The sequence below is a fragment of the Haliaeetus albicilla genome, chromosome 7 (genome assembly GCF_947461875.1).
Source record: "Haliaeetus albicilla chromosome 7, bHalAlb1.1, whole genome shotgun sequence".
In the NCBI taxonomy this organism is placed as follows: domain Eukaryota; kingdom Metazoa; phylum Chordata; class Aves; order Accipitriformes; family Accipitridae; genus Haliaeetus; species Haliaeetus albicilla.
This window is the reverse complement of record NC_091489.1, coordinates 33,274,218-33,295,925: the sequence shown is the minus strand read 5'-3', so window position 1 is coordinate 33,295,925 and position 21,708 is coordinate 33,274,218. Positions and strand designations below refer to the sequence as shown.

At 45.4% G+C, this 21,708-nt stretch overlaps 1 protein-coding gene across 3 annotated transcripts in view; it reads left to right on the top strand.

Moving 5' to 3' along the window:
* BMP2 (bone morphogenetic protein 2) overlaps positions 1-21,708 on the top strand; it is a 107,156-nt gene that overhangs the window by 72,226 nt on the left and 13,222 nt on the right. The window contains exons 4-5 of one of the 3 annotated variants that reach the window (XR_011325476.1): positions 3,543-3,677; positions 17,907-17,962. Coding sequence is in view for 1 of the 3 variants with exons in the window: in XM_069787599.1 (XP_069643700.1) it covers positions 3,543-3,677; positions 4,227-4,434 (343 nt within the window). In the remaining 2 variants the exon portion in view is untranslated. Of the gene's footprint in view, positions 1-3,542; positions 3,678-4,226; positions 6,350-17,906; positions 17,963-21,708 lie in introns of those variants that run through there. The other 2 variants (XM_069787599.1, XR_011325477.1) reach the window with 2 other exon arrangements.

Genomic DNA, 21,708 nt, shown 5'->3' with positions numbered 1-21,708 from the left:
AAAAAAATAATCTAATCTAGGCAGTGATACCAGCCAAAGAATGAAAAATGTTTCAAATTCAGGATACCTATCAATTTGAAGAGCTTGATTCTTAATTGCTTTTTGATTTCTATCAATGGAAAGTGAGAGCAATTGTATTTACAAATGCCTGCAAAAGCACAGGGCAGCTGGGAGGACACCCACAGTTCCTCTGCAGGGTTTCAGCCTGTATATTCACATGGATACAGCAGCTGTACACTGCGCTGCACAGGGTTTCTCACACTATCCCAGCAGATGATCCTATATGACTTGTTAACCAACAGAGAGGTGTAGACTAGCCTATCTTAAAGGCATGTCAAAGCCAGCTTCCCCCCCCAATATGTGGGTGCACTGAAGCAGGGTTGCAAGAGCAATTTCTCCTCCCAGGAGCGGTGCCAAAGGGACAATTCAACCAAGCAAAGGCACCCGTCATCAGCCATTGATCCATTCAGCCTTTTGCATCCTGGGCAGCTTGCACTGTTGTCTCTCCTAATGCTCAGCGCTGACTGTGTGCTGTGAGCCAATGCTGCCCTGCCTGCTCTGCCCAGGTCCACGGGGAGAGAAATCCCAGAGCAATACTGACTGACACTGGAAAGAAACAGTAGGAGAGTGGTTGGAGTCTATATTTAAAATCATCTTTCATTCATACGTGTCCATGCCAATTGTGGAAAGCCCTCTCAGTCACTTCCCTGGGGACTTACTGTATATTGGGCCATAAAATATATGTGACCGGCCCATGTTTTGTCTCTTTCTCTCTAGTTTTTGTGCATGTTTTTGTTTTACAAAGTTCATATGTGAAGAAGACGTTTGCAGAATCAAGGTCATGGTTTTTAATTGAACGGGGCCTCTTTTATGGTATAACGACTGCTGGGAACCTGCTAGCATAACCATCTGCTGTGCAGGGGAACCAAAACCACCACCCCACATGAGCCTTCCACCAGCTCAGAGGGCCTTGTCTCAGCCTTGTCATGGCCTCCCACTCTTCTCTGCCCGTAGATTTTGCAGCGATCACCAAGTAACCTGTGTGGGAATGTGGGGAGGAAGAAAGGATGTAATTGCCTTCCTGAGCTCCAGTGCTTTCATTAATTAAATGTCCTCCTGTCTTTTCCACACTAGTCCAGCTTCTACTGAATTTTCATCAGACCAAAAGAGGCCTTTAGGGCCATTTGAAAGTAACCATCAGATAAAAGCAATTGTCATCCTCCTTATGTGGCAGGCAAGGAAACAGACATAGGTAGACTGCTCACACAGGAAGGCGAGGTGGGACCTGGTGACTCAGAGCTTTTGACTCCCAGCTGTCAGCTTTAGACGCCATTCCAGCCAAGTATACAAGCACATGGTTATCTCTGAACTCATGAATAATCCCATTGATTTAAGCCATAAACTTCAGCATCAGGGCCTTAACCACCTGGCTACGCTTACCAGGAGCGGATAAACAGGACTGGAGGTCTGGATAGGGCCAAGATATTCCTCTTGACATAGAGGAATAGTAGCAGATGGTAGTTTCCCTGGTGCAGGTTTCTGTCTAAGAGAACCACCAATGGGGATGAAAAGGTGGCTTGGTCCCTGACATGAGGGGTCCCCTGGGGAAGATGTAGCTCCTGTGCCAGCCCCAGGTCCTCCCTCCATCCTGAACATGAGTGGACTCATCCACTCATCCCGTTGGATGCATGCGGGGGGCTGCTTAGCTGACTGCAGTGACATTGACCTTGGTGGTGATTCCCCAGAGCACGAAGCCCAGATGATGTGATCCCAGTCCCCAGGTTTTGCTGGCGAGGAACTAGGTTCCCCTGGGAGGGGAAAGGGGCATTTGCATATGTGATGATATCAACTGTCCTCTCCTGACTGGGATTTAGTGAGTTCTTTATCCCTTCGCTCACGCAGAATCAGGAAGTGACCTGGTTGTGAAGGAGTCTCACCTGCAAGCAGAGGCATCCCTCAAAACTCTGCAGCCCAGTTCAGGATGCAGTTTACTCCCCCCCAGCTGCTTTTGACCTTGCATTTCTAGCAAAGGGCTAAGAGATCAAGGGAAACAAGAAGGAAGCTATGTTCCTGTTGTTGATGGGAGAGTGAGTGAAGCAACCTAAATTATACATGGCGTTGCCTACCAGATGGTCGGAGTGTCTCTCCCTTCTATTATGCAAAGTGGTAGTTTTACAGACAAAGTAGAGGGGACTGGAGATACCAGAGCATTTGGGAAACATATCCCATAGCTGACTGAAAAGCATGTTTTACTTCTGGCTGGTAACATGGGATTTCAGCAGGATGCCTGTTGTTCAGCCCTTCCCCAGAGGTGAAAGGTGTCAGCTCTGCCTCTGAAAGGGAGCAGAAAGACTGTGAACCCCACCAGAATTGGAGCTGTAATTTATAATGGCAGGGTTTAGGTTTTGCAGCCTGGGACAGGAGGTGGTGGTTTAAATAAAATGTTCAGTAAGCCTGGGCAAAGCCCATTGTGCTTCTCACTTATGAGAAACTTTCAGTTTGGTCCTTTGTAGCTGCGCACACTGACTCGTGATCTCTCAGCTGGAGTAACGGTTGGGGCGTGTGAGCTAAAAGGACCGATCCCCATTGCCTAATATGTCCAAATATTCTTCCTGGTCTGCATCCATCTGCTGCGTCCCGTCATTATGGCATGTCAACATGAAAACTGAAGGTGTGAATGGAAAGCTACTTCTGCTGGCCTTAACTTACAACAGTTCAGATATCGACGCAATGCTCCTCTGGGAGTGTGAAGCTCAGCGTGTGCTGAATCAGCACTGGGCCAGATTTCTGGGGCTGAGGCATCCAGGGGGCCTCTGCTGCTGGCTGGCTGGAAGCCCTCTCAATCTTGAGTTTGTCTGCAGCACAGACATACCCATCCTGAGGGCCGGGATAAGAATATTTTCTCTGCTTCATGACTGCGCAGTTATTTTGCACAACAGTCCTAGTACATGAGCAGAGCTCCTCAGCACTGCATTGACAGCTATTGAGAGCATGTACAGGAACAAAAATTTCTCTTATAAGCCTTGCTAGATTAGCCCCCTTCATGCCCATTGTGCAAACCCACCAACAGGCAGGATGCACAGACTTAATTTCACAGATAATGGCATCAATCCATACATAAAATAACCAAGACACTCATGGCTTTGGTTTGTGCATCATGTGATCATCCAAAGGCTTTAAAAAGGGTATCACATAGATCTCATACCTACATATATTTTCTATCTTCTCTCAGATGCAGCTTTCACTGGAGTAGTGCAGGATATAAAAATGTCAGGCTTCCCTTACGGCTTTTTAATAACTGAAATTCAACTGATTAAATCTCAGATTAGGAACGGTGGCCCTTGTTCTCACTCAAAGCTCTGGGATATCAGCTCTTGGGCTGATTTCTGAAGCAGTTCAGTCTGTGATGAGAAGTTCTTTAAGAATCAGCAGCCAATACTGGACCAAATTCAGCCACCTTTCACTTGGCTGCAGATTCCCCTAGCACAGATGCTGGAGTTTATAATCCACATTTAATTTTCCCCTCTTTCATTTTTCCTTAGGAACACAAGGGGGAACAAAACCAGGAAAGGACAGAAGGGATGGAGGAGCCCTGCTTGCACCTGGCGCACTGCTCGGGGGCTCGGCAGTCTGACTCCTGCTCCAAGCCCTTCCTTCAGACTAGTGCCTGACCTCAGGTAAATTGCATCACAGCTTCCCTATTGCTCAAATACAGTTAAATATAGCATTCATTCTATAGCATTTACAAACCAACAGGTAGCAAGTGTTACCTTGGAGCTAGGCACTTGTAATACTGCTTTTTAAGGCATATACTCCAAAATTCAAGGCATGGGAAAACCAATGGTTTCATAACAAAGCGTGGAAAAACCCCAACAAATATTGGCTCAAACCCTCCCTTTCAGGCTGCACCCATAAAGCAAGTGAGACTATAGTGGACAAATCCTCCTCTGGCAGCAGGCCGATCAGCCAGAGCACCATGCGCTGAGTCCCAACCTATTTCACAGCACGCAAAATCACTGCGGGAAAAGGCTGACGAGACTCAGACAATTCATAGCACTGTACCTTTGCTCATGACAGCAATGCCAGCCAATTGCTAGCGTCTCAGTGTCTGGCCAAAGCGGATGGCAGACAGCTGTCTGAAGCTGTGACTTGGGAAAATGGGGATAACATCAGGAAAAAACAAAAACATCTTACATACCTACTACTCCCATCTCATCCCGCTCTAGGGAGATGCCTACTTGCCGTGGACTGAGTCAGTGCCTGGTCTTGTGGTCCTTCAGCACTCCATGGAGCTACTGCATGCTTGCAGACTTGAGGCTGTTGGTATGTCTTGTCCTGTCTGCTGCGTACAAGGACTTTACAGCCAACATTGCGAACCAGCGGCTTGGCTGTTTCCACTCTGTTTTGGCTGTTTTGGCCTATTTGAGTGTGTGAACAAACATGCAGCCTCCCCAGTGGGTCAGCAGGTCAGGATGAAGCAATAGCACCTACATGGGAGTACTTGGTGGCTCCTTTGAAAAATCTCCCTGGACTTTTATTGGATCTTAGGATACCACGAAGTATCTGCCTGCATCTGGGCTTTGATTCTAGTGCCTTTCCCTCAGAGACCACAACTGACAGCTCTCCTCTCAGGGATAGGGAAGAATGGGGCAGTGGTTGCGTTTTGAGGGTAGGGAGAGGGAAAGGCTGTTTGAGGCCACTGTCTGCATGGGGGAGCTCCAGGGCTGGTGAGAATGATCAGGAATCATCTTATTTCTCCTTCCCTGGTGTCCTTGGTTCAGCTGGGATAGAGTAAATTTTCACAGGAACCTGGGAGGGGGCACAACTGGGACAGCTGACCTGAACTAGCCAAGGAGCTATTCCATACCATGTGACATAATGCTGAGTATATAAATGGGGAGCAGACTGGGGGGGTCCTCTCTCACTCGGCTTTTGGTGGGGGAAGTGGCAGAGCGTCAGGTTCCGGGTGGTGAGCAGTTGCACTGTGCATCACTCGTTTTGTATATTCTTTTATTAGTACCGTTGTTCTTGTTGTAACTACTCTTTTTGTGTTGTCCCAGTAAATTGTCCTTATCTCAACCCTCGACGTTCCGGGTTTTTTTTTCTTTTCTCCTTTCTGATTCTCCTCCCTATCTCACCGGAGGGAGGAGTGAGTGAGCGGCTGTGTGGTCCTTTGTTACCAGCTGGGCTGAAACCACGACACCTGGGTTGCTAACTCCATTTGGGGGACCACCACTCCTGGGTCTTCCATTGCCCCCCTTCCCCAGGTCCCACATTCCTGACTCTCCCCACCCAGCTGTGCCACCCCAGCTCCTCCCCAACCTCCTCACCGCTCCCCAGTCAAGTCCTGGCCCTTCAACTGCAGCGTGGAAAAATTCACTTTTGCCTATGTGGCTGAGAAAAGTTGGCTCTTCATAAAAATACCAGTCCGCCTGCAGGGAACAAGGTGGAAGCTAGACCACGATGAGGCCTTTTATTTCCTGCAAAGGCGTGTTTGGAAGACACTCGTGGAGAGCACTATGCAGATGAGCGACACTGTGAAAGGCAGGGCCAGCTCCCCAGCGGGGGGGAAAATGGGGTAGATCAAATAGTTACCCAGATTTCCATCAGCTGCGGGGCTGGCCAGGTGGCAGTTGGGTAGGCTTGCCATTTTGCACGGGTGGCTCACCTCTTTGCCAGCTGTAATAAACACAGGCGCTTGGCGCCAACAGAGCTGGGCTGAGCTTCGCCAACAGATGCATTTTCTTCCCCGCCTGCTCCCTTGGTGCGAGTGGCCTCATCTCTGCAAAATAAGCACATGAAGAGAAGCTGAAATTGCCAAGTGGGAATCTGGTTTGTATTCATGCTGAGAGCTGGCCAAAGAAAGAGAAAACATCAATCTCAAAAGGGTTTTCAAGATTTGGACATTTGGCTTCATCTTTCACTATGTTTGAACACGATCTGTCAACTGCCATCAAAAAAACCAAGAGAGAGAATAGCCTAGCCTTTAAAAATCAGTGCTGCCATGGCTAGAAAGTTCGTGAAGCACGTGGGAGGAAAAAGATCGGTCTGAACCCAGGACTTGAACACAAATCTACACCCCATAACCAAATATCGTGGGGTTCCTTTCTCTCTTGTTGTGCTAAGAAATTCTGGCCAGAATATTAGAAAATGAAATGCAAAAAAAGCTCTTAAAAGTAATAATAAACCTCCCACCAAAATTAAAGCTAAATTGTGGAAATTCCACATTTCTCAGCTGTGTATGTTTTGTGTTTGAGAAAATTCATGGTAGGGTGTAAAGATTTTACCTATCTGAGCTTTGGATGGTTTCATTATTAACAGGCCACAAATTAATTAGGTGGATGATACAAAAATGACTGCCAATAAAATATTTACACAGATTCTTCGTTCTGTGTGAAACATCTTTTATATATATGTATACACGTATATACCATAAATAATAGAAATGATGCTCATATTTTATACTAGGGATGTAAACACTGGTCCCAACAGCAGTGGCAAATGAACCACTCACATTTTCTGATTGCATAATTTGCCTAGAGGATGGATCCATAATTACACTATAATTAAGTATAATAAACAGAGAAAATGATTTGAGAAGGAAAAATTATCACAGCCTCAACCACATCACCCAGAAGCTCTCTTCTAATTAAGTTATTCTATTAAACAAAATGTTTTTAAGGTGGGTCCCCTTTGAAAATGTACATTATAGCCCATGTAATGTAATTTACTTTATAAGTAGAACATAGCTTGTGTATGGACAGATCATATCTGATAGGACTCAAGAAATACACAGCCACTGGGTCCAGTCCAGCCAGATGCTGAGTCCCTCACACCCCTGGTCCAAGGAGCAGACCCTGAGTGCTGCTGCGGGAAATTGCAGCAGCATATAGAGCAGCCTTTTATTTGCGCTCACTGATGGGCTCTTTTTATGTTACTTTTTTTTTTTCTGATTTAAAGGGAGAAATGCTAGCAGGTAATTCTGATGTTGTCCTGTAATGATACAGTACAGGCAAAGGACAAGAGAAAAGGGAGCTCAAGCTGGCCCAAATAGCTCATGCTATTTGGAGTTGAGAGAGTCTTAAAACACTATTCCCTCTCAGATGGTTTTACCCTCACTAATTCTGCTCAGTGCTTAGCAAGATGTGAAGATGGGGTTGCCTTTTACATTACTGTGGCTGAAGAAATCCAAAACACTGCTTCACAAACTATAGGACTCAGGAAGACCATAATCTGCTACCTCACATGGCAAAGGCCATCGGACAGCCTCCAGTTCATTCCTCTTAGAACTACAGCTTATTTTTTTAAACACCTGCCCCCAGCCGCTCGGAGACTACAGGAGCTATTACAGAAGCCTTAGAGCATTATTCTGAAGTTAGCTACTGCTCCTGTTCCCCCTCCCCACAAAAAGTAAAAAATGTTCAGCTTTAAGTTTCAGCCATAAGATTTCTGTATACATCTGCCTCATTTCCACATTTCTCTTCCTCTTGTGAGTACTTAAGAGATTGTCATCAAGTCGTCCCTTAGCCTCTCTTCTGTAAGCTCATTAGATCATGCTGCCTGATCAAATCTCTGCTGGTTTCCTGGCTCTTCAAGACTCATACAGCCTTGCAACGTTCTTTAAAAAGATCTCTGTATATCAGTGACCTGTTTTCTTAACTATTTACTCTCTTCTTCAGTTCCTAAGTCACTTGTAAGGTTTACTTGCAATGATTTAGGTTTTCTTTCAGGTCATTGTAAAAAAAGAGCATAACCTCAGTAACACATCCCTTTGGTACCTGCTAGGGATGAGATCTAAGAACGGCCTTACATCCAGCATAGGAGAAAACATCCCTGGCCAAGGAAAATCCAGGGAAAGAAGAAACTGTGTCCTAAAATATCAGTTGTCCACAGCAGCACAAGGTCCTTGAATTCAAAATGTTGAACATTAATTATGCTGTGAGAACATCTCTGAATGCCCAGTGGAGATGTATTTCTCTAGCTCTGTCTACTGCATGCACAGCTTATTGAGTAATGGAGAGCAGTGTGGTGGTCAAGAGGAATCTTCTCCTGTTTAGAGTTTTCAGCTCTTAAATGTTTGCAGACCTTTGAACCACAAAATCTTGTAGGTTATTGACGAGATTATTGATGTGTGTGGTTACTGCTTGCAGGATGCCCCAGGCAGGACACTTACGTCATCATGGGTCTGTATACTCCTGATGACTACTTCAGTTTCTTTCCTAATCCCATGCATTTTCAGTTGTATAGTGACCTGATTTCAACTAGGAGCTTCCATGAAAAAATCACATGGCAATCACAGACATTGTAAACTCAAGCCAAAGAGTCATTTTCAAATGCTTGGCAAACACTAGACCACAGAAACTCAATGTGTCGTAAGATTCCACTTGGTCCCATCATCATGGGTGGGAAAAAGGAGGAGGATTATCCGTAGACCTCAAAGTGTTTTACAAAGGGAGGCAAATGCTGCTATTCCCATTTATTGGATAGGGCAATGGCAAGTTGAGACTTGCACAAAGTCACCCAATTAATCAGCCAGAAAACTGCCACTGAAACCCATATTCTGGTCTAAACAGGTTCTCAGACTGCCCTCATCACTGTAATAGCTGAGTACCCTCCAGTAGTACATTAGGAGAATTTGGGCATGTCTACACCAGCTGATGCAAACAGCTGCCTGTCAATCCAGCCCCCTTCTCAGCCAACTGGACAAAAGCCATCTCCAGATGGAAGCTGTGTAGCCACGTTAACACCATCCTGAGCCCAAATGTAGGAACCCCACCACAAGTCGGGGTGAAGGCTCAACCCACCGTCACTCTAACTCAGCTCTGTGGCTTCCAGGGTGTAGCTTGCTCATAGGGCATGGACAAAGCAGATGTGAGACTGTCTCTGGGAGCAGATGGACCTTTCTTTATTCTAAATCCAGTTTCATCATCTGTAGTGCCCCTCAGAGTATTTCCTAATGCTTCAGTTCACACTGAGCCATGGAGACAGGGCACAAACGTTGGTTGTCTGGTTACAGCCTTATGGCTCCTTTGAGGGAAGACCTGGAGGATGGCAATTTGAACAGGGATATTTGGATACACTGCTATAAAGAAAGCAAATCTCCAAAATATAGTTAGTAAGTCAGGAAAAAGGAAAGAGAAGGCAGGCATCTCTTTAAACTCAAGATCCACTTGTCATGAGCGAGAGTACTAAAAAATTGGTAACTTAATGACCTGAAGGAAGAGTAGCTGTTATTACAGGGCATTGTACTGGCAAAGCTCCTATGCATCACAACAATAATTCTCTCCAGACTTCTCTTCCCTTCCAAGGCATGAGGAAACATCAGTGCATTTAGCCTCAACTCCCTGGCAGGCGGCATCACTTCCTCGTGAGAGGCAGGGAGCTGACACAGCGATGGGAAGGCTGTCCTTTGTAGCAGCTACAAAAGCCCCGTGTGACCCAGTAAGTCTGACGCAGAGCTGAAGAAATGAGTCCTGCTCCAAGGAAGCTAAAAATCCCAAGGTGCCCCGAGAGCGTGTCCTGGACTATTCATGCTCCCAGGTTTAGAAATCCTTTGAGGGTTGCTAAGTTCATACAAACCACTCCTAGCTCTGGAAGTCCCCACGCCTTGAATGGTTAGAGGCTGGGAAAGCACAGTGTGGATGTGTCCAGCTCTGCTCACCCTGATTTTGCTTTCCTCCCCAGGCACCTACTTCTGCTGACTGCCAGCAATGGGCCATCGGGCAAGGTGGGCTTTGAGCCGGAGCACCACAGCTGCTCTGATGCTCTTCCCTGTTTCTGGATCCCAATCCCTGCTGGCAGAGGTCCAGCGGCTTCACCAGATCATCACCCTTTGCCTGGGGAAAACAGGGCAGCGCGTAGGCGGCAGTCTTTCTTTGCAGCTTTGCATTTATTGGACTTTTGCGCAAAGCCCTGAAAGGCGAACGTATGCCTCATGCATATGCAGAAAGGGCATAGACGCTGCTTGAAAAAAATGGACCTGGTTAACTTGGCTACAATCATCCAGGAAGTTTGTGGCAGAGCTGCAAATAAAATCCAGACATTTTGCCTTTTGGGCCTGTGTCTTCACAACAACACTGTTCTTCCTCTGGGCATCTGGGCTTGTTGTCTTATCGGGATGCACTGCTCAGCATGTCTCCTTAAAGGGAAAGAGTGCTGGGAAAGCCATGCTTTAATTCTTTAGAGAAAATGACACCACCTACATAGGAAAACCCCATAGCTTTTTGCAATTATTGCCATGCATGTATATCTTTCCCTCCCTTTGTGATCTTTACCACTTCCTCACCATATGTAAAAGGCCTGATCCTGATGAAAATAGTCATGGTTCCAGAACTGCCACTCAGACGATGTTGATTTACCTCCACAAAGGATGTGGCCCAATGCTTTTGGCCAGATTTTTCTGCAAGCAGCCAGTCACATCTCTCTCTCCTCCACCCAGAAAACTGGGGGAAGTCGTGTGACAATAATCTTGCTCAACTTCACCTGGCCCACCCAGGAATAGCTATTTCTGGATAGACATGGAAAACCCAAGCCTTGTCCCTTTAATCTAACATCTCATATATGTTGCTAAGCCTAATGTTTAATTTGAAAAAACCAACCTGAAAATAGCATTAAAGGAAGCAGAGGATTTGAACAGCACTATATTTTTAAGATAGTCTTTCTGGAAAACATTATATTTAAAAACTGACCCTTTTACCATGAGGTTTCTGAAACTATAGAGCCATCCCAAGCTTCCTGTGAGATAAGGCTTGTAATTTGGAACTGAGTAATGGAGTATAAACACAATTGGCTTTGTATTAAGAAGCAATGTGTAATCATCTGGCAGTGTCTTATTCCCCCCACTCCAGAGTGGTTTGGGGCTATTTGTGCTAGAAATTAAAGTTAAGAGCAACACGATGATGAAGGTAGCTCATCCTCCACATCTGACAGAAGGACGGTGTCTCAGGGTGCAAATCTCCCTGGGACTTTGGAGAAATAAAACTACTTTTGAGCATTTATGGTCCCCTGTCTCCCACACTTGTGGGACTGTTGATTTAGGATGTAAGCCTGCAACTTGAAGTGTTTGGAAGGGCAGCTGTTGAGCTGTGGTGGGCAGAGGTGGACATTGCAACCTCCTCTTAACTGAAATGACACAAACTCAAGGCTATTTTAACAAGAAGAGCTCATTCCTTCATATTCACTTGACATATTTCTATTAAAGGGACAGCAAAAACACAGAGAGAAACACAGGAGTTTCCGTGGTGGTTTTATGCCAAGTATAAATATCTGTGTAGGAGCCTTTCAGACCTCTTTGCACTCCCAGAGCAAGGACCAGATCTGGCCTGGGTTTTTTAATTTTCTTCCAATTTGTTGCCGTGAAATCTGACAGCCAGGCAGATGTGTCTGCCTTGATCTTTGGTGTGGATCTCCTGTTGCACTCTCCTCTGTTTTTCCAAGCCTCAATAGGGGAAAGTGAAATTGCTGTCCAGAAACATAAATCACAGCACCTCAGATCTGTAAATTCTCAAGAGTTTTCCTTCAGGAGCACTAGCAGGCTTTGACCCAATTTCAAAAGTGGGTATAAAGCATATATACATAAGGAAAGCACACATACTTGTAGCATCTGCAAAAACATATGGTAGTTTCACATCCCACTAACCAGTTTCCTGGATTGAATACATATAAGTGCAGGCTTTGTGAGAACTAGCAGTTTTTTAATGCTGGGTTTCTGACTCTCATCCCTTAACCGCAGTCCTTCCTTGACTTTGTGAGAGATACCATTTCCCTCTTAATTTGGCAAGTTGTTGCACAGAGTCTTTCTGGATACTTATTCTTGTATAGCCTTTTTTTGCAGGTGAAGCTACTCTCAGGCTCCCCTGACAATCTCTTTACCCATCTTTCCATTACATACAGAGGTGTTGCGTTATCTCTGCTGAATCCTGAATGGCAAAGAGCAACCATTTCCAGGATCAGTAATTACACTTCAGAGGTCTTGGGATTTTGCTGGGCTGCTAATCTACAGAGCTCATGGCAAATTTTTCCATCTAAATCTTCTGTTTAATGAAAGACTGTTTTGCCAAAGGACCCATTTTCCTTAAATATACTTTTTTGAAGCAGAACATCTAAAATTTTTGGCTGTTGTTTCTGACAATGTAATTTTTCCTGTCTTGTCAACATTTTCTGTGCAAACATACCCACCTATCAGCATGTTTTCCATTTTAGCAACCAAACTTGAGTCCAACATGCCTTCTGCTACTGCCACCAAAGCAATAACCCCTGAAGAATGCATTTAAGTAAACACATGTAGATATGGAGAGACCCTCCTGCATCTTTCTGTGCCCGGGCCTACGCCACTCCTGTTGTACATTAGTTTAAACTCTTGGAAACCCCCAGAGATGGAGATCCCAAAGCCTCTCTGTGCCAGTGGTTCCAGCACCTCCCTCTCTTTATGGATAGAGCTTTCCTAAACTCTCACCTCCTCTGTTTTGCTGCAAATAAAGCCAACTAGATCTTTTCCTTCCCCATGCAAATAGACCCAGTGATCACTGGACTCTTTTACTATACCCCTTTCACCTACTGTCTTCACACCTGAAGTCTCTCATAGCTGTCCTCAGTCTTTTCTAGACTAAATAAATCCAATTGAAAAAAAATTCCTCACAGGTCATGTTTTTTGAAACCTCTTATCCGTCCTGTTGCTCTCCTCCAGACTTCCTCCTGTGCTTACATCTTTATTTGAATTACGGAGTGCAGACCTGTGGTCTGGGCCTCTCCAGCACCAGAATGGTCTCCACACAAAGGGTGTTCCTAATACCTCTTCTAATAACAAGTATCTTTCTGGCCACAGCATCACACGGTAGACTTAGATTTGAGCTTATCCTCTACCAGCTCCCCTAGCATATTGCCAGTACCAGGACCTGGTTCCTTATATGTATATTAATTATGCACTTTCTTTTTCATGTAAAAGTATTTCTAAAGTTTATTCAGAACATTTAAAATCAATCCTTCTGCCCTCCCAAAGCTGGGGTCTCCCAGCCTCTTTTGTTGTTTTAACCTACTGTAAGAGCCCTGTCTGCTCCACCATCCAAACTGTTACTAGAGATTTAAATGAACCATGACCAGCACAGACTTCTGTTGATGGTCCTCTCACTTTGACAGTGAATCACACACGCCTAATCTTCAAGGATGTTATTCCAATCAGTGGTTGAAAAATAGCGATTGTTTCTGTCAGATAGGTATCATTTCTGATACTGACAGCTGTCCAAAGAAGACCTGAAGCCAAGAGTGATACCAGTGAATAATAGGCGAATACCTACTCATCACCTGTACCGAGAAACAGGCTTGAGTACCAAGCCCTGAAACTACACTCTCTCCTTTTTTTTAATAAGAGCACTGCAGCGAAGCCGGATTATTCATAGCTCTGAAAGCAGGATGGGCACATCAGTATGCCCCTAAAGCCAAGATGATGAGCTAATCAACTTCATATTGTTAGAAGAGTCTCCACCTACGCTTTCACACAAAGGGCTGATTAGCTCACAGGTATGCAAAACTCTGGGAGGATGCCATCTTTCATCGCTACCAGAAGTTGTTTAATATATGTTAAGTTGCCAACAATTAAGTGTTTGTGTGTGTGTACACACACGCGCAGCCACTTGCTCCAGTCCCAGGAGCTGCTCACTGTGTTGCGCTAATCCGCTGTGCCATGCCGGGGCAAAGCCCTGTGCTGGGCATGGCTCCGCTGCTGTGTGCTCAGCTGCATCGTGGGGCCCTGTGCTGCTGGATGACAGGAGCTCGGTAGCTGCCACCTTCTCAGCACAAAGGAAGCAGATTTTTACATGCTTGTCCTGCTTCTAACAGCAGCGGCTGTGACAGAAACAGTCACAGGCTGAGGATGTCTGCATAGGGAGCAAGGGGACGAGTGAACAGTGCATGGTGTACTTCCACTGCTCTTGCAATGTCCTCGTGCAAGAAAGCCGAAAGCACTCCACCATCCAAGTCACTGATGGAAATACTGAGTCTGAGTGCACTAAAACATGCTCTTCCCTTGTACCGGTGCACTCCACATAGGAAGTAGGTCAAATAAGTGCACATAGTGTACTACTGCTTAGGCTAGTTGGTGTGATTCCCATTCCAAACCAGGAGTGATGATGTGAAGTATTGGCTCAATGTTTGGAGGTGCTTAGCACCTCCTTCCATCACCACCCCATGGGGTGCATATGGGCACAGCACTTTTCTCAGTAAAGGCTGGTTTTACATTACTTCCAATGTCACCTCTATGAAAAGTGCTGCATGGCCCAAAAGGGAAACAAGCAGAGTGGGAGGAACTGGGAAGAAAAGTCCTTTGAAGCAACACATTCCCCTGTTCCTCCAGTGATGAAGCTGTGCTGTTCAGAGGAATATATGCACTGAGGCTGCAAGCAGCCCATTGTTTGCAAACCACCTACAATGTATTTGTCCCCTTTCAATGTCCATCAGCAGTTCTCAAAGTGCAACAAGCTCGAATAATCTCCTTATATCACAAATTTATGTCAGAAGAAAACAAAGGGTAATTTGAGGAAGAAACCCTCCCTAGTATGAGAGAGAAGAAAGAGAAAGTCAGTAATACATTTGCTGTCTTCCAGTGGTGTACTTTATCTCGTGCATGTAGGAAGTAATATCTTCTTGCTGTCTTTTTCTGCACTCTTCTTCCATGCTCCTTGCTGAACATTTGCAGGATGCCAGGAATGCCCTATGCTCCCCATTAGCTTAACAGTTATTTGAAAAAGAATGTGACCAAAAAATTCATGCATTGAAATGTGCTTTTGACAAACGTGTAACAATACATGTTTCCCAATATGTTTTCTGACTATAGTGCATAAGCAGTAGAAGACTCAGGAGCGCATCACAAAAATGTATGCTTCCAAGTAAAAGAGCTTGCTTTTATCTTGTTTGTACAGGGAGACATCAGCTATTATAGTATAGAGGATTTTTCCATCTAGGCCACCTGTATTCTAATAGTGGAGATGCTAAGGGTGTGCCACCTGCTCCTCCTCTTCCCAGGGATGTGTGTGATGAGGGCTGGTTCATGCTGGGCAAATCAAGCCCCTAAGGAACTGAGTGTAAATTCATGCCCTACAGCTTGTGGGGAGAAATGATCCCAGAATAACTTTGGTCTATTGCTGACAAAAAGTAACTGCCTCAATCCCAAATGATTACATCCCTGTAGAGCTTTGCTGGCTTCAGAGAAGCAGCTAATGGTTCTATCAGTTGGGCTCCAGCACAGCCCCTTCACCTGGTGGGAGCTCCCAGACAGCCCCAGCCCAACCACGACTGCTCCTTCAGACAGACCATGACCTATCCATCACTGGCTGCCGTTGACAGCATGGCACATCAAGTGAGGCAAAGAGGGAGTTTGCAGAGGCAGGCAGCTCCCTTTGCTTCCTCTGGCCAGTGTTTGTACTTAATGCAGAGCGTTTTTACTTTACAGAAGTCTTTGCACCAAATGACTTTGTCCTAATCACTGCACTACCTCAGTTATCGCCCGCACAAACATTCCCTTCAGATCCACATACCAGCTGGGCCAGAAATCACACAATTGATGTTTTGGTTTCCACTGCCTTATCTAAATCCAGTTACTGCTCAAAATGAGACTAAGTCAACAGACTTAATTGAATGAAAAGGCTGTGAGACAACCTAGAGGTTTGTGGCTGTGTATGTCCGTGCATGAGTTAATCACTAAGCAAACACTTCACAACAAACAGAGCTGGGCTGAGCAGGATCGTTTTTTCTGCGGCCTGGAAGCTCCCGACACGCTGGGGTTGCACGAGGCATTGTTGGGGCTGGCAGGAGGATTTAAACAGCATTGCAAACAATGTACCGCCACAGAGAAAAGCTGGGGATAGACAATGGAGCAGGCCATGAACAAACACTTCTGCTTGCTGCCTAGATTAGGAGATAGCAGAGACCCTGTAGTAGTGGCCAAAAACAATTGCTCGCCTGTAATTGTTGCTGTCCGGATATGTGAAATAGCTCTGCTGGCACTCAACAACTGGGAGCAGCGAGTTGCTTGATGTCCTTAGCTTACTTCTGGGGAGGCAGCTGCCAAACTCTGGATGTCCCCAGCTGCTAGCTCTTGCAGACATCATAGGTTTTCCCCAGCTGTACAGCCACTGCATCCCTCCTGGCTCTGCAGTTCAAGAGAGAAAGGTATAAACGAAGTATGTGGGAATGGCCACACTGGGTCAGACCACTGCTCCACCTCACCTCTTGTCTTCAATGCAGGCCATGAGCAGACCATTAAAACCTGTGTAGGGTCATAGCCAGGATCTAGTTCCCACTGTGATAGCGCTGCACAAAGCTTGTCCAGAGCTGCAGGAGTAAAAGGACAAAGCCTTACTCTGCAGTTGCAACTTGCCCTGGCAAAAACTGTGCCTCTTCTTTTTCTACCACCTGCTCAGTTCAGAGGCCCTGTGTTGTTGGTACCTGGTGCAGCTGCTGTTCAGGTAGGCTGCAGTAGAAATGCTCAGCTTCATGCCAATGGTTCATCTTAGCCATTGCAAGGAGGGAGGCTGAAGCTGCAAACCTCCTAAAATAGTCATTAAATACCTTCTAACATGAGACAACTCACATACTTGCCTGGCTGGTAGGACTCCATCAGGTGATGGAGAACCTGAATCAGGTTCTTCAGTCAGCAGTGAGAGCCTTACAGAAATCTAAAGGTGGCTTTGCCATGAGCAGTGTAAAGACAGAGCCTCACCCTTTTAGCTGGGGGTTTGAACACAATTTTGGCTGGAAAAACTCATCCCATGCTACAGAAAGACATCACACCCTGCACAGGCCACCCACTCGTCACCACATGCTAGCTTGGGGCCAGGACATCTGGCTGTAAAAATGTAACTGTGATGGTGTCCCCTAAACAAAGGAGGATACTACACCCAGCTACTACACCCTTCCTCACTAAAGGAGGCTGCAGACACCACTGTTATATTTGCAGTTCTTGCCCTTTGGCGCACCGTACAAGCAGACAGAACAACTTTTCTAGCAAAGCCAGGAAAGATAGGAAAGATGATTAGCTTTGTGATCAGGCGCTGTGCGGCCAGAGTGCTATGCAATGTCAAAAGAAACTGCTGCTGAATGCCCAGGTTTCAGGATATAACAATAACACACAGCACCATATTTCATTCCTTTAACAAGTGTTGAATACGCAAAGGCTCCTTTCCCAGCTTCTGTCTCCGTCTTGGAAGCTAAGGAAGAGCTGTGTGTATAATTGTTTTCAGATGCCATCCACTTTATTGATTATCTGAGCAGGATGCACAAATAATGGCAGCTAACGCCAGGAGCAGAGATCGAATGAAGCTTGCTCCCTGTAGGGAAAAGCTGAAATAAAATCACCATATGAATGGGTCATTGAAAACAGACTGGAATATATTCCCTATAGTCATTCTGAAAGTTCAAGGGCAGGGGAAAAGAAAAAAAGAAGCCGTCTCTGTGTTCACTAAACTTCCAATATCTGAAAGTGTTTAAAAAACCCCACACATGCACTTTTTTTCATACAATCGTGGAAAAACACACTAAGCTTTTGACTCAATGGTTTTGTTTTTCCAGTAAGTCCCTTCCAGGTTCCATGCGCCATCTCATAGTCACGTCTGCTGGGTGAGCTTTGAGCTAACAAACTTTAGAAGAGCTTTCTGTGATTTTGCCACATCGAATTTCAAGTATTGGCTTGCTGGAAGTGCGGTGGAGAGGGAGGAGGGAGGGAAGCGGTGCGAGCTTTGCCAACACACCTGCACAAGCTTTGGGCTCTCCTGGACACTCTGTGTGCTAATGATGTATAACCTGTAGAGCCTGGCAACATGCTTGCTGAAGACTATAACAGACAGAGTGTGCATGCCTCTGATTTCTAATTTCTTAAAACTAGTAATAAACTGCTTCCCCCCAACCTTATGCTGTAGGTAAATGCTTAGGATGGAAACTGAGATGTGTTCTGCTGGGCAGAGCTTCTACCAAGGTAAGGAACAAATGACAATTTAATTATGGTATTTTAGGTCTATGTAATTCCTCTTCTAAAGCAAAGGGGAGGAACAAAGCTAAAAGAAAGACAGAGTTCATTTCAGCTCTAATATTCTGCTAATTTTTCTTTTGACTATTAGAGATGCAGCTGGATCCTATTTCTAATCCACTTTCAAATTTGCTTGAATTAAAATCCCAGATCACTGCTGTGTTTTCAAGTTGAAGTGTGCATAGTAGCCAAGGTTTATATTGCAATTTCTGGAGTTATGGAATGATGAGCTCCAATAGAGGAAAGTGTGTTGTATGCCTGAGTCCTGGGGAAAAAAAAAAAAAAGGTTGGCATCAGTGTTATTTTGAATTAGAGCTCGCTTGTAGAATAAATAGCCTTGAAGTTAATACATGGCTACTTTTTACATTCAGTTCCACCCACTGGAACTGGTTGGTATGGAAGAGCAAAGGCAGCCATGGTGGAGAGGTAGGAATGTGAAGTGCTATTTAATTATAAAGCCTGGGTATTTTTGAACTTTCATCTGAAATTCAAAAGTTCCCCCATTAGTTTAAGGCTTATTTTAATAAATTCACTTTCAGACTAAAAGAGCACAGTAAGACTGTCCTTGCTTTGAAATACCTGTGCTTTCTCTATTGCTACCTGAATCCCAGTCTAAAAGCTGACATTTCTCCTCTGGCATCCTGTTTATGTCTAAATCCGATAGCATAGTCTTGTTAGACTTTGTCACCTGGAAAACACCATAACTCACATGAAGTTATGAATCCCCATATTCTCTAGGCTTTCGTATCTGCCATGACAATTCACAGTCGCTGCCAGGTGAGGCCAGCCAGCCAGTATTTATGGAAAATGAACAGACTAATCATTTCCAATAGCGGGACACAATTATGATATAATTGCAGCAGTTTACATTGACATCCAAGTGGACGGATATGAGCCAAAAATTGGAATAACGGCTCCACCCATCTACCACCCAAACGTAAACAAGCCAGCATGGTTAAAAAGAGGACTAGAAGACAGGGCTCAGGCGTTCTCCTCCTTCAGCTGTGTTACGATATGGTTGCCAAGTTGCCACACAACCTTCCTGCCAGGCAATTTATCCAGCCGTAAACTGACCTTTACCTCACACAAAAAGTTCAGCGGCTTCTTTCAGTATCAGCTTCTTTTTAAACATGGCTAGAAGTGCATTATTGTCAGGAAAAGTGAGAGATTATATTTTGGAGATTGGGTGTTGTAGGGTCCTGACTTAAACCTGTTAAGTACCTAAAATCCGGCTCAGCCTGAGCCATGTTTGGCACTGTTGTAGTGTGTACATGTTACGGCCAGCGTGGAGAAGGGAATACCTGCAAAGGGGAAGGAAGTTGATATGAATACAGCTGGAGAAGAGGTGAATGAGACTGATAGCTTTTTACAAAAGACTCGGGAGGGGCTCCTTTGCCAATGGATGATTGAAAATCTAGAGGTGGATTGTGAGGAGCTTGATGTGATGTCAAGGAAAACTGGGGTAGGTCTTCAGCTGAAATAAATCAGTATAACGGTCCTGATAGTGAGCAAAACCTGCTAGTTCACCCTAGCTTTGTGAACTATATTAGCCCCTTTCAGAGCAGAGTTTCTTGCAGGAGAAAGACAAAGTTTTTTCTTTCAGCAATACTAAAGTCAATCCCACTCCACTGTGAGGATTTCTCTCATTAACAGAGAAAACAAAGCTATTCATCTTTGGGTGGGGGTGGTCCTGAGAAAAGCCTTGAAATTACCCTTATAACTTATTCCTTGCCTCTCCCCAAGCTGGCCTAAATTCGTCTAAATTAAACTATTCCCCAAATTACATTTCCAGTAAATTCATAACCCTGAATGAAACAGCATCTGCTGTTTGTTGATGCATCTTTGTGTGCAATGGTCAACCCATTCCTCCTGATACCATCACTAAGAGAAAATGGGTGCTGCGCAGCTTCAAGTTCTCACTCCTAAACGTGAGACCAGCCTGGATGGAGTATGGCCTGTGTCTGCATCTCCGGATATCACAAACCTCCTCAAACAGGCTGGCTAAAAGGAGAAAGCCCTCTTGGAGGCTGGGGAAGTTTATACTAGTGGAGGATCTGGCCTGCAAACACTTGCACCTGTGGTGTGAGGACAAATAAAGGCCCAGTCTCCTAAGCTGTATGAAATCCCATTTCCTTTCTACTTGTGCTAAAAGTAAAAACAGAAATAAAGATGCACACCTAAATAAACAGAAAAGCACAGACAGCAGAAGGGGAGGGGGGGCCCTAGTGCAGGTCGTACGCCAACTAGTACAGAGAGATGTTTTCTATTTGCGGTCCTTCTGTTAGACCTTGCCATATCATGTGGATGAGAATGTGAGTGGGAGACTTGTTGGACAACGTTGGTTTTACAAATGTCTCACGATTGCAGAAACACCTGCTTTACATTATTTTTCTTGCTGTTCCACAACAAAATTCCTCCCTAGTCAACAGTTCTCAGCAGGCCTCATTCCTTCCTTCTCTGTGGAGGGCTCAAATCACTGGTTTCTGAATCCTGGGCCACCACGAGATCACACCCGGACCTCTTTGAGTAGGAGGGCGAATACAGAAGGCAGAAGAGCACTTCTGCGCAGAATCATGCCAAAATGTTGGCTAGAGGACCAAAACTGCATGAGACTGCTTACCATCAGGTGGGGGAAGTGGGGCAGAAGGGTTACCCAGGCCAAATGGACGGATCTGTAAGACCCATCTGTTTTCACCATGAAAACCTCACAGCCCACACCTATGCAACACACACCACTTCAGTCACCACAAGTTATTACTCTTGGTCTCCACCGCTTCCTGTGAAGCTGTAATGGGTCTGAGACAGCGTCCAATGAAACCAAAGGGAGCCTTTCCATTAACTCAATGGGCTCTGGATCAGGCCCAACATCTGTTTGGCCCTCTCTGTACACAGTGCAGCCAATTTATTCTTTATCCATTCCTGGGCCTCTCTCTCCAATAGCATCCATATTTTTCCTACTTATGGTTGTCATTAGCCACACTAAGCACCACCCCCAGAAAGCGACCATCTCCACCCCTTCGGCAGCCAATCCCCTGGCGTGGCATAGCTATGAGTGCTGCCCCAACCCCTTATCATTTCAGCAAGGTAACAGTCTCTCCTTTCTCCTTGTTCAGGTTTCCAGGTCATCCCTTCAAGCTGCCAAGCTCTTCCTAGTCTTTTCTTCCCACCAAGGATAGGGCTGGTTGTGCCTTCTGTTGTATTGTAACCCTGGCCAAGAATCAATGCAAAAACCAAACAGAAAGGTCCAAGAACCTGTAAGACACCTGAAGAGCATTGTCAGAGCAGGGACAGGCTCTCTGAACAGACATTTCCCACCTTGGTTGACCACAACCCAGGCAATGACTTCCCTAGCGATCCAGAGTACGAGGGAGAATAGCCAACAGGCAGCTCCATAGTCTTATGTTGGGGTCCAGAGCTAGAGTAAGAGACTTAGCAATAATTCTCCAAACTGCCTATATAAGATCATAGAGTATCTCAAGTTGGAATGGACCCATAAGGATCATTAAGTCCAACTCCCTGCTCCTTGCAGGACTACCTAAAATCAAACTGTATGACTAAGAGCATTATCCAGACACTCCTTGAACTCTGACAGGCTTGGTGCTGTGACCACTTCCCTGGGGTTCTTCCCCTGCCATCCCCATATCTCCTGAAGTATGAATATATGTGTTGTGCCAGTTCATGGCACTCCAGTTTCC